Source organism: Myotis davidii, unplaced genomic scaffold (assembly GCF_000327345.1).
Source record: "Myotis davidii unplaced genomic scaffold, ASM32734v1 scaffold496, whole genome shotgun sequence".
In the NCBI taxonomy this organism is placed as follows: Eukaryota; Metazoa; Chordata; class Mammalia; order Chiroptera; family Vespertilionidae; genus Myotis; species Myotis davidii.
This window is the reverse complement of record NW_006289398.1, coordinates 7,115,500-7,133,761: the sequence shown is the minus strand read 5'-3', so window position 1 is coordinate 7,133,761 and position 18,262 is coordinate 7,115,500. Positions and strand designations below refer to the sequence as shown.

The 18,262-nt window shown below is 54.9% G+C and overlaps 2 protein-coding genes across 5 annotated transcripts in view; one reads left to right on the top strand and one right to left on the bottom strand.

Annotated features, from left to right (window-relative positions):
- The first annotated feature begins 1,165 nt into the window (after positions 1-1,165).
- PLPP1 (phospholipid phosphatase 1) lies at positions 1,166-15,487 on the top strand. Of its 2 annotated transcripts, XM_015562659.1 has the most exons (6): positions 1,236-1,320; positions 7,867-8,018; positions 11,912-12,195; positions 12,831-12,888; positions 14,525-14,701; positions 15,141-15,487. In XM_015562659.1, exons 3-6 carry the CDS (start codon positions 11,912-11,914, stop codon positions 15,264-15,266), a joined length of 645 nt encoding a protein of 214 aa, XP_015418145.1. In that variant the 5' UTR covers positions 1,236-1,320; positions 7,867-8,018; the 3' UTR covers positions 15,267-15,487. The 2 variants fall into 2 exon arrangements, with proteins under 2 accessions (XP_006761840.1, XP_015418145.1); XM_006761777.2 differs by lacking the exon at positions 7,867-8,018 and having other exon boundaries at positions 1,166-1,320.
- Positions 15,447-18,262, bottom strand: part of SKIV2L2 (Ski2 like RNA helicase 2) — a 51,857-nt gene continuing 49,041 nt past the window's right edge. For all 3 annotated transcript variants that reach the window (XM_015562657.1, XM_006761779.2, XM_015562658.1), the window contains 2 exons: positions 16,851-16,955; positions 15,447-15,687 (listed from right to left, as the gene is read on the bottom strand). In XM_015562657.1, the coding sequence (XP_015418143.1) occupies positions 15,635-15,687; positions 16,851-16,955 (158 nt within the window). In that variant the 3' untranslated portion in view covers positions 15,447-15,634. The remainder of the gene's footprint in view (positions 15,688-16,850; positions 16,956-18,262) is intronic.

The window sequence follows — 18,262 nt, the reverse complement described above, 5'->3', positions numbered from 1 at the left end:
TAAACATCATTAAAGCATAGTGATTAATCACAAAAACAATATGTAATTATAGATGTGTTTTCCAATGGTCTTAGGCGACCCCTGTGAAAGGGTCGTTTGACCCCAAAGGGGTCGCGACCCACAGGTTGAGAACCACTGCTGTAGGGCCTTTTAAACCATCGTAGAAGTTCGACCTGTTTTGTCTTTTATGGTATCTCCTTTAAACTTTACAGACAGTAAGATTGAGGTTTTGGTTGTACAGTTCTTCAAGTTTGACAAATGCTTAGAGTTGTGGACTTACCATCAAGTCAAGATCCAGAACAATTTCATCGGCCCCTTCCCCCAGATATATCTTGGTGTCACGTTTAACAGCTCCTGAGCGTGCATTCTGTGTCTGTGTGCAGTGCAGGCCCCGCCCCTGGTAGCTGCTACACTAACTCACCCGCTAGAAGGCCTCGCCGAGAGCCGAGTGTGAGTGAGCAGAGACTTGAGGGTCCCGTTGTATACAACAAAGCCTGAAACCATGGCGCGTGGGGTGGACTCAGGAGCTACTCTCATTGAAGTTGGTTTCTCTTTGGTCTTTCGTTTTATTTGGGAAAAATCTCAAATGAACATTATTCCTGTCTAGCTTGTCATAGTGAGTTTGGAGGTTTGCCAGTAAAAGCCACTTTTAATTTGTCTTTGGAATATAAAGGGCTTGTTTCTTTCTGTTTTTATTATCAAATAGACTTATGGTTTCTTTTGTTTTCTAACCATATTTTAAATTTTAATGTGAAACAAAGTTCTATACCTTGCTCCTCCTTAACCACATTTGGCTGTTTTGATAATTATGATTATTAAATGTTATTACTGAGTTTCCTTTTTTTCTTGAATATATTTAAGATATGAAGCAATTCAATAAAAAACGAGTTAGTTATGAGATGTAAATGCAGGACCGTGCGTTTTCTCCGCTGTGCCTTCCCGGTTCCGTGTCGGTGACCCGGGCAGGGCAGGAGTAGGCCTGTACTCGGTGGGGCGGGCGGGGCGAGCGGCCTGCCTGCTGCCCGCTGCGCTCTGGGACGGTGGAGCACGGGTTCCTTTTCGGAAAGGGCAGAACATGCTTAAGATGTGCCCCCCAATGCAGTAGACTTGGCTCCTAATGAAGTGAATGGAATGTAACCATGTGTGTCTTTTTCCCTTCCAACAGCTTCCATGCCCATGGCTGCTCTAAATTTGGGCCACATATACCCATTTCAGAGAGGCTTTTTCTGTAAAGACAACAGCATCCGGTACCCGTACCATGACAGTACCGTCACCAGCACCATGCTCACCGTACTGGGGCTTGGGTTACCCATTTCCTCTGTAAGTAAATGCACGTATAGGTAGGTGGCGCTGGTGTGTGGTGCTGGAGGGTGGTGGAGTGATGGCGTTGGGGGTGAGGCCACCCCGGCCTTCCCAGTGTGGGTGTGCTGACTGCCCACCGCCCGAGAAGCAGGCCGCTGTGTTCATCAGGGGCAGCTTCTCCGGGAAAAGGGGGTGCGATGCCACAGAAACAAGTGGGGTCGTCCTGAAGACTGACGGGTGGTCTGTTAGCGGGGAGGGCTCACCTCAGTCATTTGGAGCAACTCCTTTCAAGACATCAGTGAAGACACTTGCGCAAGCCCAGAAGGCGATTTGTGTTGATGAATAACATGATAAGCTCAGACTGTGCTGGTTTTATCCTATCATTACATGGAAGTTGAGGCCATAGTGAAGGAGACAGATGCATGTATTAAACCTGAGAAATAGGACATGTGCAGAATAGAATCCTCAGGACGCCTCAGCCCGGGCCAGGGGTTTGAGGTTGTGCGGTGCTGAAGGTAGGTCGTCGGTCTGGGCTGGTGCGGGGCTTCGCTGTCAGAGACCCGGGAGGTTCCCTCTAAGCCAAGTGCCACCCACAGTTAAGCTGTCGCGCTCACGTCCTTCACCCTGGGCTCCGACTCCGGAGCCTCCCCGTGTCTCCTGCGGCCCCGGGAGGTTTCTCCTCCGACCGCCCGCGTCCCCAGGGAGTGGGCTTGCTCAGCGCCTGTCTCCACAGCAGGGAGGCTGGCTTTTCTTTTCTTCCCTGGTTTGCCCTCAGATTGCCTCTGAATAATAACCTGCTCCTTGGGTTTTCTAGTTTATATCTCAGTTCCTTTTGTCTAATAGATTTTTTAATAGTCTTTAGCACCATGTTGTGAAGGGGACTTGGATTTTGTTAGGTTCCAAGATATCCTATACAATAAAACCCTAATATGCAAATAGACCGAACAGGGGAACAACTGGTCACTATGACACGCACTGACCACCAGGGGGCGGGTGCTCAATGCAGGAGCTGCCCCCTGGTGATCAGTGCGCTCCCACTGGGGGAGTGCTGCTCAGCCAGAGCTGGGCTCACGGCTGGCGAGTGCAGCAGCGGTGGCAGGAGCCTCTCCTGCCTTCACTGTAGGCGGGTGGTAAGGAGTTCTGGACTGTGAGAGCCCTGGACTGCGAGAGGGATGTCTGACTGCTGGCTTAAGCCCGATTTCCAGGGGACACCCCTCTCCCCCAGTGCACACATTTCATGCGCCAGGCCTCTCGTATTAAATATTTCCATAGATAGCATATACACTCTAATTTGATTATAAGCACTTACATAAGAATAAAAAGGGAGAAACATCTGTATTTAGTTTAAGGAGATACTTTTTCCCAAGAGGTAAATTCCACCATAACTGGGTGCATCTGCTGTTCCGGCAGCGTGGCCTCTGTGCGCAGGAAAGCAGGTGTGCCGTCGCCACTGGGTGCAGTCCAGGCCTGGCTTGCAGCCATGGCTGTGAGCAGCTGTTGCCAGGCAGAGTTTTCTATGAACCACCCTGTACTTGAGGAGATGATTGCTTGAGGATAAGGAAGTGACTTTTAGTCATTTCATCTCTTTCTAAAAAATGTTAAATTATAAAAATAATACATATTTATTAGTGAATTTAAGAAAATCTGTTATAAAGGAAAAAGGAAGGAGAAATCACCCTAATTAGTTCTGCTACCAAAGAAAATTATTAACATTCTTATATTACCAGTATTTCCTTTAATTGGACAGGTTTTTTAAAAAATCTTCACCCGAGGACATGGTTTTATTCATTGAGAGAGAGAGAGGCGAGAGAGAGGGAGCGATCCATTGGTTGCCTTCTGTACACACCCCGACACGGATCGAACCGAACCCATATCCTGGGTGTGTGCTGCGCCTGGTCATCGAATTTTTGACCCTTCAGCCTTTTGTGCACAGGACCAAGCTCCAACCAATGGCCACACCAGCCAGGCTAGCTGGTCAGCATTCATACCATTGTGAACACACTGCAAACTCGGTTTGTGCCTTGTTTTTTACTTCTTTGTATAATGAACATTTTTGAGTTATTATAAATATCAAACAGCTTAAATTAGGAAAAATACAGCTAAATTTTCAAAAAGTAGTAGGAAAAGACTTGGGTAAATCCTTGTGTTCTTATCCCCAATATTGGAGCGATGATCTGCAAAGATTTTCTAATGAAAATGTTTCTGTTAAAAGAAGTAGCAGCATGTGGCTGTGTCAGGGACTGCATGTGCGGCCGGCGGGCCGCAGCGACTTGTCTGTTCATTTTCATAGTTTACATGTAACCTCAGATGTAGAAGGCCTCAGCCAATGGGAAGACTAGATTTTTATGTTTTCTTGGCTTAACGTTTCTTTTGTGGTTTTAAGGACCTAATTTCACACTAAATGTTTCCCTTCCCTCTGGCTTTGTGTAGGTTTGCCTTTTCACTCCCCAGGTCCTTATACATTTACTTTCATAAATGTCACATTTCTAGAAAAAGATCGAAGCTTGAATTTGTATGCAACTTTTAGAGTGATGAAAGTTAAGTCCCAAACCCCTATATTGCAATGCATATCCTTTTTCTAGAGTTTAAAATGGATCTAGTTTGGGAATAGAAAACTTACTTTCTGCATTTGCCAGGTTATTTTACATTGCCTGTGAGTAGTTGCTTTTCTTAGGTCTTGATTATTCTATAGCACAGCCTTTTAGTAAACTTATGTTTAGCCTAAAATAATATAGTATAGCCAACTGTGTGTGTGTGTGTGTGTGTGTGTGTGTGTGTGTGAGACCAACATACAAAACTCCTAAAGAGACATTGAATATTTTACAGTGATCTAAACTGCACCATGATAACTGGGAATGCATGTGAAAAATGAACTGTCCTATATAATAAAAAGCTAATATTCTAATTAAACCAGAGCGCGGAACGACCTTCCGGAATGACCAGTGGACGGGGCTGTGGGGCCGCGAGGCAGTCGGGCTGCAAGGGCCGAGCCCCTTGCACAAATTTCATGCATCGGGCCTCTAGTATGTTAATAAACACAGACTTTATACTCAAAGTGTGTATACGGTTTTGGGGACACTCTGAATTTGTCGAAAGTCACAGAACTGTACAGTACAAAGAATGAGCCCTTTTTCAAAACGCTCTTAGCTCTCCGGTTGCCTTGCTTTTCCACACACATTCAGAGTCAGTGTGTCTACCAGCAGTCTGGCTGGATCTCTGCAAGAGTCACATCCTTTGGGAGAACTGATGCCTTCCCCTTGCTGACTCTTCCAGCGAGTCTTCCTCTGGGCCTCTGACTTACTTCATCCGTGTTTTGTCACTTTCAGCACACGGAGCCTACACGGTTTTTGAGGTTTATACCTAAGGATTTCAGTGTTTTGGACTATCATAAATGGTATTGTGCTTTTAATGTTGGTCTTCAGTTGTTCATTGCTGTTGTATAGAATAGTCAGCAGAGTTTTATTGTCATACTAGAGGCCTGATGTATGAAATTCATGCAAGAGTAGGCTTTCCTTCCCCAGCTGCCAGCACGGGCTTCCCTCTGGCACCCGGAACCCGGGCTTCCCTCGCAGCCCCAGCTTCGTCCAGAAGGTCGTCCGGAAGGACATCTGGTCTAATTAGCATATTATGCTTTTATTATTATAGATATAAGCAGAAGGAAAAGAAAGACGGCATCAGCATAGTCTTTCTGCTATCTTGTCAGTGTGATTGTATATTAGGTCCTCCTGGCATCTTTTGAGAAATGTATTTTCAAAATTGACTTTCCTCCTTGGCATTTTCCATCTGGGAGAATAAACAAGGGAGCTCTGCAGAAGGTCTGCTGGAGAACGTGCACTCCCCACCCACAGGCCTCACAGCTGCTAGCCAAGCGGCACAGGCAGCTGGTGAAACAGCAGAGCCCTTTCTCAGCAGCTGGGCCCCCCCTTCAGTGCAGGCGTCGGGAGAGGGACATGAGCCCTGAGAACCCACACGTGGACATCGCCCTCTCTGCTCAGTGTGTTTCTGTGCCACTGAGCGTGGTACCCGACCTCGCAACAGGTCTCGAGGGGCCTGGCATCTGTCAGAATTTCTTAGCCCTGCACCCGCGTGTCCCTCACGGTTGGCTGCTGTGGGCTCTGGCGTGCACACCACTCTCTCCTGGGCACCTGCTGTTTCCTGTCCACCCCAGGGGATACTGTCCTGCAGTCAAAGGAGCAGGCTTCCATCTCCGCCCGGTGGGTGAGCCTGTGGCATCGCTGGGGGGTGTGTGTGTAGTTCCCATGGTTAGCCGGACACCCCGTCGGCAGTATTCCTACTTACACGCTCGTTAGTATTTGAGTGACGTATCGAGCGGCTAGTGTCTGTGCAGGAGGGTTGGAGAGGAGGGGTGCCCACGTCTGATGGGCTTGCGATGACTGGCAGTGGGTGAGGTTCTGTGGTTGGAGTGTGTGGAAACGAAGTGTTTCCGTGTCCTGTGCTCTCTGCCATGTGTTCTAGCTGCATTGGAGGGAGGGGGGCTGTGAGAGTTCCGTGCAGAGGGCCTGACTCTCAGTGGGCTCAGGTCACCAGCCATGTGGCGCCTTGAGGAGCAGAAGGCGGGAGGTGCAGTGCTGCAGCCACTCGGAAAGCAGCCGGCAGCTTCTCAGGAAGCCGAATGTGTGACCATTGTCTGTCCGAGGGCACCACCCTGGTCATTCGTCATAAAGGACAGAACTGGAGAAAACCCGAGCGTCCGTCGGCTGGCGAGTGGATGAAGCAGACGTCACCGCGTGAGCTAGAGCAGGACCCTGGTCAGCAGCAGATAGGAGCAAGCTGCATGCTCCCACATGATGACCCTCCCATCACAGAACCCCACGCCCCATGTGACGTAGATGAAAGCTTTGCAAAAGGCAGGTCTGCCTGGCGACAGCAGGTGAGCGGTGCCCGGGCCGGTGGCAGCGAGACCGACTGCGTGCCCGCGTGCCCCTCACTTGGTGCCGCGAGTGTCCTGTGTGGCGCTCAGCTCCGTGTCCTGTCGCGTCCAGCGGGATCCCTCGCACCACGATCGACTCGGTATTTGTCCACTCGAATATTCCTATTTTTAAAAATGGACTAGTTATACATGTACGTGACTTTATTTTGTTTCCTCCTATTCTAAACACCCACAAATATTTTTCTAAATCTAAGAATAATTTCTAACATAGTTTCTGTAGTCAAAGGGGAAAAAACCCACAACTTAATATGCCTGCTAAAAACATTTTCCACTGTATTTGGGCCAATAAATGTGAATTTTTTCTGAGAATAAGGACATAAAACCTACCAAGTTTTAGGCACTAATCAGATGTGGATTCAGTTTCTGTACCAGATATCTTACTCCAAGAGAGTGCTCTTTGAAAATGTAAAGCAGTTCAGAAACATGCAGTGTGTTATGCGTAGAGTTCTCGCCAGTGAGGCGAATTCTAGACGCGGTGGATCTCTGTCAACAGAAGAAACGCTCGTGCGGGGGGTGTGGTGGGGGCTGAGCCTGGGGAAGGGCTGTGCTTGTGTTGGAGCCTGAATGCGGACAGTGGGAGGTGCGTAGGGTCAGTTAGCACAGTCAGCTCTACTCGGGTTTTTCTTAAGATGTAGCATTTATGAGAATATGGCTTTGGGAACCTTGTGAGCACCTTGACCTCTACCGAGTTCACGCTATGGCAAAGTGGCTGCCCCAGAGAAATGAACGCGGGCGCTGGTGTTCGGGGAGGATACGGGAAATAGGGACGTGCCGCTCCTTCCCACCTGCCCGTGGGCCCGACTGGCTGACGTGTGGGCCGTGCTCCGCAGAGAGCAGAGCGTGGCCTTCAGGCTCCCCGGGCCCATGAGAACTGGGAGTGGTTGTGCGGGAACACCAGCGTGTCAGCCTAGCGGGGGCGGCACTGCGGGGACCCTCCCGACTTAGACACTGGGGCAGACTGCGTGTCGAGGGTTTCTGCTAAACTGTGACTTTAGTGCCAGCTGGCACCAGTCCGTGTGCTGCCGTGTGCACCGGTCTGCCGAGCTCGGGCAGCAGAGGAGAAGGGCTTCTGGAGTCCGCGTCAGCCGGAGCCAGGCATTCCGGCGGTGAGCGGGGACCGTCCTCAGGGAAGCGCTGCGGGAGCAGAGGGTCTGACGTGCGTCTTTCCTTAGAGACTTGGTTTGCAGCTCAGCTCCTTCCGCAGCCGCTGTGCCCTCGCTGTGGACAGTCCCAGCGCCGGGGAGAGCGTCCTCAGGCCCTGGGTGGCCTGGCCGGTGACAGGGCCTGAGTGTGGTGTGGCCTAGACCTGGGTGGAAAGCAAAGTCTGTGACAAATGGGTTTGAAACTAGTGCTGAAATGACAAGGGCACGAGAAGGGAGCACCCCTACACCCGTGGGGTGCTGGGCAGGAAGGGCAGAGTCCCTCTGGGTAGAAGTGTGCCAGGAGGCCTGGAAGGGCGTTGCCTGTGGAAGACGCGGGGGCCCTGCCTGCACCTCCTCTCCCGCCTGCACTGCTGCGCCCTCCCGCGTGCTGACAGCCCTGGGGTCACTGTTGCCGTTGCTTCGTGCGGATGCTCCACTTTTAATGATGTTTTCATTTATTCCCTTTGCTAGCCGGATTGCCTTTTGCAATTCTCACTTCAAGGCACACCCCCTTCCAGCGAGGACTGTTCTGTAATGACGTGTCCATCAAGTACCCTTACAAGGAAGACACCATCCCTTATGCGTTACTGGGGGGAATACTCATTCCATTCAGTGTCATCGTCGTAAGTTACATCCATTCTTCACATTCTCCCTTTTGGTCCGTGGGCTTAATGTTGGTGTTATCTGTGAATGACGAGTGCATAACCCTTAAAGTGATGTGTGTGCTTTCACCATTGCCTGAAGCTGTTATTTGCTGTCGGTGGGACCAGAGCAGAGCCACGCGTCCCCGGAGGAGCCCGCTGCGCCTCAGCCAGTGGCTGCTGGAGCTCTGGCTCTCGCTCAGTAATCCTGCGAGAGCTGATGCTATATCATGTCCCTACTTTAGACAGGGGTGGGATGTTAGTTTATAACTTTCGGAATCCGGGTAGACTGTTCTGTACCTACTTTCTAGTTACTGATTCGGGAAAAGAAAATTTGATAACTAATGTTAAGCCTTCACTTAACCCACGGTCACTTCAGAGGATTTTCAGGTCACACCAGGAGCAGCGAGGAACGCCGGCGCTCTGGGTGGTCAGCAGTGACCGAGGTGGGCGAGCCCGGCCTGCTCTGGGGAGGCCTCAGGCCACAGAGAGGACGTGGCCCCGGCCCGGAGAAGAGAGGCTGGGATTTGTTCTTCATAGCTTATAACTGGAGAAGCAAGACTTTAGTCAAAAGCAGAAAACGTGGTCCCATCCAGGAGATAGGCCGACAAGATCATAGCCTCAGGTTTGTCATTTTGGGAATTAATTAAAAATAAAGACACTTCTTCATTCAGAAATGGAATGTCCTGCTCAGGAATGACCACAGTCCTCAGCTCTGCAGGGGAATCACTCGCGATGGCGGTGCATCATCGACACAAGAAAACCTCTGCTCGGTGTCCCTGAGACCAGTCCCTGGAGGCAGCGGTGCCGGTTCCTCAGGGCGTCCTGGCTGCCACGGTGGGGCCGCCCGGTCCTGGCGCGGGGGTTACGCAGTGACCTCGGAGACTCCGACGGAGGGCGAGGGTTAGGAACTCGTGGTCCCTTTAACCGAAGGTCCTTCTGCGGGGTTTGCTGCTGAAGGGAAGAGAGCCACGTCTCTGATTCTTCCACTGAGGGTGGAGTGAGACTAGAGCAGTGATGGCGAACCTTTTGAGCTCGGCGTGTCAGCGTTTTGAAAAACCCTAAGTTAACTCTGGTGCCGTGTCACATATAGAAATTTTTTGATATTTGCAACCATAGTAAAACAAAGACTTACATTTTTGATATTTATTTTATATATTTAAATGCCATTTAACAAAGAAAAATCAACCAAAAAAACGAGGTGACACGTGTCATAGGTTTGCCATCACTGGAGTAGGGTCTTTTGTTAAGTCTGTTCTTGAGAGATACTATTTAAACGGAGCGTGTAGAGGAGTCTACTTTCCTGGGCTTCGCTCAGTAACGGATGCAGCTGCAGGTGCAGCTGCCCAAGTCGCTGCAGAGGACAGACGGCCACACTGCGGGTCGGGGTGCCAGCCGCCCAGCACCCAGCCCTCCTGTCCCGTCAGTGACACGCAGCTTGGACCGTTTCCGCACCCCGTGAGCACGTTGTCTTCACATGGAGAGTAGCAACAGCAAGGAGACCAAGGGCCGGCTCCACGCCATGACCCGCCCGTCGCACGGTGCATGACGTGCCGTCTTCACACAGACCGTCAGCGGGCACAGACGCTGCTCGAGGCAGAGGTTCACGTGCAGTGTATTCATTAGCTCAGCTTCTTGCAGGCCCACGTGGTCGGACGGTAAACCATCTCCTTCAAAAGCCGTTTAGGCCTAGGACTCAGACTCACCCAGGCCTCGGACGTGGATTGCAGACAATCCACAAACACGATGGCGGTAGGCGAGCTCAGTGAGGAGGCGTGGCAGGCTGGCCGGCACCCCCACGGGGCAGCGAGGGCCGGCCCCCTGTGCCTGCTGATGAACGACTGCGACTTCTGAGGGAGACTGAGTAGGATGAGGGGACGAGGTGTTCGGAGGTATTGAGGCAGGAGTGGAACCGGCCAGGGGTCCTGGACACTGTTCTGGGAAGGTGGGCCCGAGCGAAGATGAACGTAGCGACAGCGTAGAGATGGACAGGGTCACACCGAGCAGGTCATCACTAGACTGACCTTCAACAGCGTCCTCTCTGCTCCCCGTCTCTTCAGTTCTTGGTTTGTTCTGTCTCTCGGGTCTGAGTGAATCATGCGTGACCGTCACCCCGGCTCTGAAATTAGGCCATAGATTAGGTCTCGTGAGTGTGGGCGCCCCAGGGGTTGAGAATGGACATACGTGGCTCCAAGGCAGGAGGAGAGAGTAAACGAAACACAAAGATGGCTGCCCCGTGCCGGTCATGCAGACTCACCCTTGTTTACCTGGAAGAGCCGTTCAGCACCTCCCTCTGGCCCGCTTCTCACTGGAGCCGGAGCCCACGATCGGAATGGCGTCAGAGTCCCGCCTCCTGTCGCAGTCACGCTTCAGCGCGTGCTCCTGTGGGTCAGCCTGCATGGCACCCGGAGCCCACAGCTCCTCTGTCCCCAGGGCGAGAGCCGGTCCTTCTCCTTCCTCCTGACAGGAGGCTCCGCAAGTCCAGCCTTGTTTCAGGAAAGCGGCTGACGGCTCACGCGGTGACAGCTGGGCCGTGAGGTCTCGCTGCCCAACTGGGGCTGACACACTGGCACCTGCTCTGAGCGGCCCAAGGCCAGCTCCACAGCCAAACCGGAGTCTGTCCTGCCACCGGTCTGTCCGGTGCCGGGCCCCCAACAGCCCGGGAGGTGGAGCAGGTGGCCGGGCAGGCCCGCAGTGTGGCCACCCCCCGGGGGCCTGTCTCAGGACAGGCGAGATCTGCCCACGAGCACCCCAGCCAGGAGCCTCCTGTGGGCTCCACGCGTTTACCCCGAGGCAGCATCTTCAGTTTATTCAGCACCCAGTGAGGTCATGTGATAGGTCACGTGGCGGCACCGGCTTCCTAGGGAGCTGGACATCCACCTGCTTTTGTAGGAAGGGCTCCTGGCCAGCGTCAGTTCCAGCTCAGGAGGGATTGGGGAGCTGGGGGGCCGGGAAGGAGGCACATCGGGACCGGGTTCTGAGCTCCTTCCGTGAGGTGGTGGGGCGGTCTGCACGTAAACCGTTCGTGCAGACGAACCGTCCTTACGTGGACGGAGCAGTGAGCCAGCAGGGCTGCGGGAAGCTGTGACTCAGCCGCTCCGCGGGACTCGGCAGCAGGCCGCTCAGGCCGTTACTTTGGGCCCAGCAGCTCGTGTGGCTGGTTTTATTAGCAAATGTAATTTTTATCATGTTGCCGTTTGGTGTGTGTGTTTTTTTAATTTCTCAGGGTATTAGTCTGTGAACTTGTCAAGTATTTGTGGACCTTTTTGTGCCTCTGACCTCATTCCATGGCTGCAAGTTGGTCCCCGCTGCACGGGGCCTGGGAGGCGTGGCCTGCAGAGCTGCAGGCGGCGGCGGGAGGAGGCCCTGGGCGGTTTTCCTGGAGAAGGGGCCTCAGGGCGCCCGGCCTCCTGCTCCCTCGGCCTCCTCTGCCCTCAGGGCTAGGTCCCTGCTTGTATTTTCGATGTTTTACTCCTTAAAATTCTCATCCACCTTTTTTTCTCCCCTTTTAACACGATGGCTGTTGTGATGTACGGAGTGTCTGGGAAGAACGAAGAGGTAGCCTTCCATAAGGGATGCTCCAATGGGGGTCTGTTTTGTGAACGGACTGTTCTTGTCCACATCGCTGTCTGCTTATTCAAACTGTTTATTTCCGTACAAGCAGCAAGGCTGTAGGGGACGGACAGTCCTCTGGCTTGGCCATTGACCGGACCCCCTTTTTGTGCTCAGCTATCCTAAGTGGACTCCGCATGTGTAAAGAAAGGAGCGTTGTTTTTAAAATAATTTTATTGTGATTTACCACTTTCTTTTCTATTTTTAATTTTGTTTAACGTGCCCGTTGGCTGCTCTCACAGGTTCTTCTGTTTCTTTTTCAGATGGTCCTCGGAGAAGCCCTGTGTGTTTACTGTAACCTCCTGCACTCGGACTCCTTCGTCAGGAATAACTATGTGGCCACCATCTACAAGGCCGTGGGCACCTTCCTGTTCGGCGCGGCCGCCAGCCAGTCCCTGACCGACATCGCCAAGTACTCCATCGGCAGGCTGCGGCCGCACTTCCTGGACGTCTGCGACCCAGACTGGTCAAAGATCAACTGCAGCAGCGAAGGTTACATTGAAAACTACGTCTGCCGAGGGAACGCGCAGAAAGTGAAGGAGGGCAGGTGCGTGTCCCTGTGAGGGCCTGCGTGACGGCGCGGCCGGCCCCGAGTTGAGGGCCGGCTCTGTTCTCCTCACTGCGCCCGTCCCCCCTATTTCCCGTCCTCGTCCTCGATTTAAAGCACTTAGTGCAGCTCTCATCTCCAACGCGTCATGGTGTGCGCAGACCTTGTAGGTCCCTGGTAGTCCAGGATGAGCAGCTGTCTCCCGCCCAGGGAGTAAATGCTTTAGGCTCGGCGGCCAAACGGTGCATCTGACACGTCCAACCCCAGGGCTGTCGCAGGGGAAGCAGCCCTACAGCCTGGGGGAGCCCACAGCTGGACATGTACCCACTGAGAACACTAACCTGTCGCTGTCTCCAACTTCAGAGCTTGTCTTACAAAAGGCAGTCACTTCTGAACGTTCCAGAGGCGCGTTCCTCGGGGCCGACTGCAGGTGGGGAATAACCCGCAGGCCCTGGGCCGGTTCTGGCGTCAGAGCTGCTGTGGCGAGCCTGGCGGGCTGGCTCCAGGGCTCGGCCATCCTGAGTGTCACAGCCGCCCCGCGCTGCCCTGCCCTGCCCTGCCTCCCCCTCCTGGTTCTAAAGGGGAAGGGGGCGCCTGGGCCTCCAGGAGAGAATGAGCCCTCTCCTCTCTTCCAGGCTGTCCTTCTACTCGGGCCACTCCTCCTTCTCCATGTACTGCATGCTGTTCCTGGCGGTGAGTACGTGCCTGCGTGACGCAGGTCGGGGCTCTCCCTGCAGCCCCCGCCCTCACCTGGTGCGCGGTGTGAGTGCATGTGGCCTCCCGTGGACCACCTCACGCACTCGTCAGCTGACGCCTGTCACCTGCCCCCTGCTGTGCCGTGAGCTCCTTAGAGTGGGTGCCCATCTGCCACGGCCGTGACGGCTGCTGCCCAGACTGTCCCTCATGCCCAGGTGGACCCTAAGGCTGGCTCGTCTCCACTAGTTCCTGCTTCCTGACACGGCTGTGCGCCCTCTGGGGTGGTTTGATTTGCTTGGATTCTTGCTTGGACACCGACTGGTCGGTTTCTCCTACCAGAGACGGGGGAGGGACAGGCTTTGTTTGCAGCTGTCCCCCCTCCCCCCTCGCTCCTGCGGCCTTGGTCTGGCTGCCCCTTTTGCAGAGGAGACTGGGGAGGGGCTGGGTAAAGGCTAGTGGAGGACATGAGGCGTCCCTTCCTGTTGGAGGGAGCGGCTCTACTGGGAGGCTCAGGTGTCCTTGACCTCACGCCTCCTCTCAGGACAGGTGGGCACAGCTGGCCAGCAGGTCTCAGCTAGCCCAGCCCCTCGGGTCTGGCAGGGAGTGGGGGGCCACATCCATTCTCAGCTCGTGGTGATCCCTCCGCTTCCCTCTTAAACCCTCACTGCAAACCCCCTGGGCCTGCACTGCCCAGGCCCCGATGAGTCGTGAGGGCTGTCCTGGTCAAACTCTGCCCGCCCCTGCTGCCCGCCCCGAGGGGTCACTGCTCTCTCCCTTCCAGTTGGGGGGAGGGGACTGTGGAAAGCCCGCAGCACCTAAGCCCACAGCTGAGAGCCCCCCACCGGGCGTGCACCTTCAGAACCAGGTGCTCCCAGCTGCTGAGAACGGAGCCCAGTGTGCCCAACAGCTGGGCCGGGCCTGTCTGTTCTGAATAAGCACAGCCACACACACAGTTTTCTATTGAGTTTTTAGGTCGTCACTGGACAGAAATTAGACCAAAAACGTGCTTTTAATGAGCCCAGATTTGCCAAGAGGCGCTCATAGGAAACTCAGATTTCTCCCTCGTCAGGGTCCTGAGGCTGCGCTGTCAGGCAGGCGGCCGGGAGGAGCGCTCAGGGCTAGGTGGGAAAGGGGTGCAGAGAACCCGCTGGGGGGCGAGGGCTGGACTACAGCGGCGCTGGCTGAGGCAGTGATTCCACTTACCTGTGAGCGAGCCCAGGCAGTGGCGCCCCGGGTGTCAGTTGCTGAGCATTAAGCCGACTTGCTCTAGACAGGCTGGCGGGGAGGCTCAGCCCAAGACGCGCCTTCGTGTGAGCCCCGGACAGACTGCGGGGCTGAAACCCTAGTCCAAAGGCGCCCTCTGCCCTGGGACATGGGCGAGGCGGCGGCACACCAGGCGGAGGCAGTAAATCCTGAGAAGTTCCTGGGTAGTAGTTTGTTTTGTTCTGCTTAAAGGGGTGAACTTTTAGGACACTTGCCTGAAGCCTTATTCCATATGTGATAAAAATATCGGCTATTTAATGACTAATAATTAATGTCTGCGGGTCATTTGAGACACACCAGCCCTGTAGAGGCCAGGGGACCCCTGACGTGAAGTCATTTCAGCTGCACATTGACACGATCTCTCTGTTAGCTCTACCTTCAGGCCAGGATGCGGGCGGACTGGGCGAGGCTCCTGCGGCCCACACTGCAGTTCGGCCTCGTGGCCACGTCCATCTACGTGGGCCTTTCTCGCGTGTCCGACTACAAGCACCACTGGAGCGACGTGCTGACGGGGCTCATCCAGGGGGCGTTGGTGGCCGTGCTGGTGGTGAGTACCAGGTGGCAGGCACGCCCGCGTGGCAATGGCACGTGGTCATTGAGTGGAGAGACGTCCTGTGAGACCACGGTGGCACAGAGTGCAGGGCTGCCCAGTCACGTCAGGGTGGACACGGATGGACACCAGAGTCCCCGTGTGCTCCTTGTGAAAGGCTCCGACTACAGCCGTCTTCTTGTTGGTAATGAATTGGAAAAAAGCAAATTTACATGAAGAATAACAGTTGCCAGCAGAGTGAGGCTCTTTGCCCCCAACATAAAACGCAGCTCCACGGATGAACCCCGTGGACAGACATGCCTGGTAGCATGATGGCTGTGCCCTTAGTCCTACCCACAATGCGTGTCCTGCTCTTCAGAGTCAGTTTTGCACACTGCTTGCTGAAACTCTGCCTATGGCTTCTAACCTTATTCTGAGTATAATCTGTTCCCTGTAGGTGGTGTATGTATCAGATTTCTTCAAGGAGAGAAATTCTTTTAAGGAAAGAAAGGAGGAGGCTTCTCATACAAACCTGCATGAAACGGCCTCGGGGGAGAATCACTTCCGGAACAATCAGCCCTGAAGGCGTGAGGGCAGAGGGAGAAGGATGCTGCCCAGAGAGAGGGCGTGTCCCTGTGTGCACAGCCTGGGAGGGACTCTGCTGCTATTCCCACGCTCACTTCCCTGTGTGTACATAGTTCCCTAACACGGCGGCTGTCTAATAGCTCCAAGTCCACGAAGAAATGTCAGCCTTTCAACAATGCCTCACCTGTACATTTTTATTAAAAACGCAACGCTTATGTACAAATGTCTGCGATAGTGCTTGATTCAAATGACGTGTGTTCATGTCTGAGGACAACTGTCGTGGGAGGGCGAGCCGAGCGCTGCTCGTGCATGTGGTCATCTGCAACCCGACGGGAGGTGGATGGGCCACCCCACGTCCTGTGGCTCCTACAGGTAGAGGCTGGCGGCAAACACGATGTCTCTCTTGATTTTGGTGATGCCTGAGGAGAGAACACGGCTCAGTTTAGCTGTTGAGGCCATGAAGAATGTCATCCCCCCGTTGTAGAGACAGCACACGACCCTGCTGGTCTGAATGAGACCTGGTGAGTTCACAGCCAGGTGAGAGGGGCCACCTGGAAACCACACCCTGGTCTGATGCCACGACTTTCCCTGTGCCCCAGTGTGTGTGTGTATGTGTGTGTGACTCTCCTGTGCCCCAGTGTGCTTGTGTGTGCGCGCACGCATGTGTGAGTGGAGTGGGGGTGGGGGCTAAAAATACCCCAAAAACCTTATTTGGGGAAGGACTAAACTGTCAAAAGAAGTTAGATGACCCAAAAGCATGAATTTTCAACCTGAAGACACTACATTTTCAATAACCATGTGAAATTCTTTCTGAGGCAGGACCAAGATAAAGTTTACGTTTACCCAGTTCCCATGATTAGACCTAAACCGGAGTGACTAGGTCTCCTCTCGGGCACACGGCGTCAGGCCACGTCTGCAGGTGTCATGGACACAGGTGGCAGCAGAGGTTGTGGGGTTCTTTGCTCAGCCCCACGTGGGCCAGTGCTCGGACCCTGTGAGCCCACTGACAATCCTGGCCCCCGCCACCCTCTGGCTCTAGCCGTCCTGTCTGGAGCTGGAGTCCCCGCTTCCTTCCACCGTCTACTCTACAGACAGGCCTGCAAAGCAACAGCCAACGGCCTGGGAGAACCCCCGTCTGCCCAGCACTCGTGACGGCGAAGCCTGCGGGTCATCCTGAGGGAGGCGAGTGCAGGCCACACACTCATCTCTCCCGCCACCGCCCCCTCCCGCGCCCACTCGGCTCCAGCACACGGGCCTCTTGCCAGCACTCACGTGCACCAAGCCTGGGTGAAGGGCCGTGTTGTCCAGCGTCCCCTCCCCCCGGCCCCGCCCCCCGGCCATCCTCTGTGGAGGGCTGGTTTGTTATCTGTCTCCCGCGCTGGTACAGGAGCTCCAGGCAGGCCGGGCCACCCCTGCCGTGTCCCTAGTGCGGGCACCGGAGGGGCACATAAACATACATCATCTTAAAAACTTGACCCAGACACTAAAGCTTTACTTAACCGCCACTAGAGGGCGCTCGCGGCCACCCAGGGAGACGGGATGGACAGGTGCTCTGGGACAGCAGGCACCCAGGGACACTGACCTTCCGCGAACTTGTTCTCCAGCTCCGTGTTCCCAATGGCTTTCGCCGCCTGACACATCTGCCTCAGCAGCTCTTCCAGGCGCCGCATGCAGCGGATGATGCTGCCTGCACAGAAAGGGGACACACTTGTTGGGGAGGAGGCCACGCGGAGGGCGTGGGACGCAGGCCCAGAGTGAGAAGGTGCAGAGAAGGGCCCTCCCATCCTTGCTAAGGGCCAGAGTCCTGGCCTCCATCAAGTGTGAGCACCTGCTCCTACACAGGCACCTGAACCACAGCACAGGCCCGGGCCGGCGAGAGCAGCTCTGGGCAGAGGCCAGCAAAGGTGTGGGCAGCAGCCGAGCCCGAGGAGGGCGGCCTCCCGAGCACCTGGGCCCCATCCCGTCAGGGGGTCACGGATTCTAAGCAGGGGTCCGGTCTGCCACCTGAAAGGTGCAGTTATCACTCCTCTGGCATCTTCCCTCGGGCTCTCCTCACCCAGAGGACCAGCCGCTCCCACGGGACTCGACCTGAGACAAGAGCTGGCGTCAAAGCCGCGCTGTGCAGGCTCCCTGGGCAGCCGTCAGCGGGGCGGCCTGGGTGCGTGCCGGAGCCATGGCCGGGATCCAGCCTGAGCGCCAAGGAGCCTCAGCTCTGAGGAGGCCGCTGTGACTCACGCGTGAACCGGGGCCCGTGAGCGTCCCCCGAGTTTGTGCACGGTGCCGAGGGCTTTCCCTTCCAGCGCCCGCACGTGGCCACAGCACAAAGATGACTCACCCAGCAGAACGGCCTCTGAGCCGAGACCCAGGCAAACACAGAGCCACCTCCCTCACGACAGCGCAAAGCAGCCCAGTGCCAGCACAGGCAGAGTCCTCCCTGCAGGACACCCCGGGCCAGAGCAATGAGACGAGGATGCAGCTCAGGAGACTGGTCACAAGGCGACTACAGCACGAGGTCACCTGACAGACAATGGGCAGCACCACCCACTCCAACAGGAGGGTCACCGGCTTGGGCCTGGCTTGGAGGAGTGAGCGGAGGCGCCAGGACCAAGAGGAAAAGGACAGTGGTTGGGGGGCGCGGGTTGTGACACGGTCACTGTGCGCGGCTGCCTGTGTCACCACTGACACCCTCAATGTGACCCCAAGTTCATCCCACTGCATTCCAGTCGCACATCCTCTTTCCAGCTGACACCGTCCTGGTGGACGAGGTACCACAATCTACGTTTTCACCCCACGGACATGTGGGCGACGTGCCTGAAGGCAGCTGTTCTGGAACAAGCCACCTTCTCACCGAGGACGGAAAGGCACCCGCCTCCCCAGCAGCATCTCGCCCCCAGCTTTCCGGCACCCGAGTGTTGCGCAGGGCCAGCCCTGCTCCTACCCACCGGGTTCTAACGGTCTGCCCTGAGGTCAGCATTGTGTGTGTGATTCATTCAG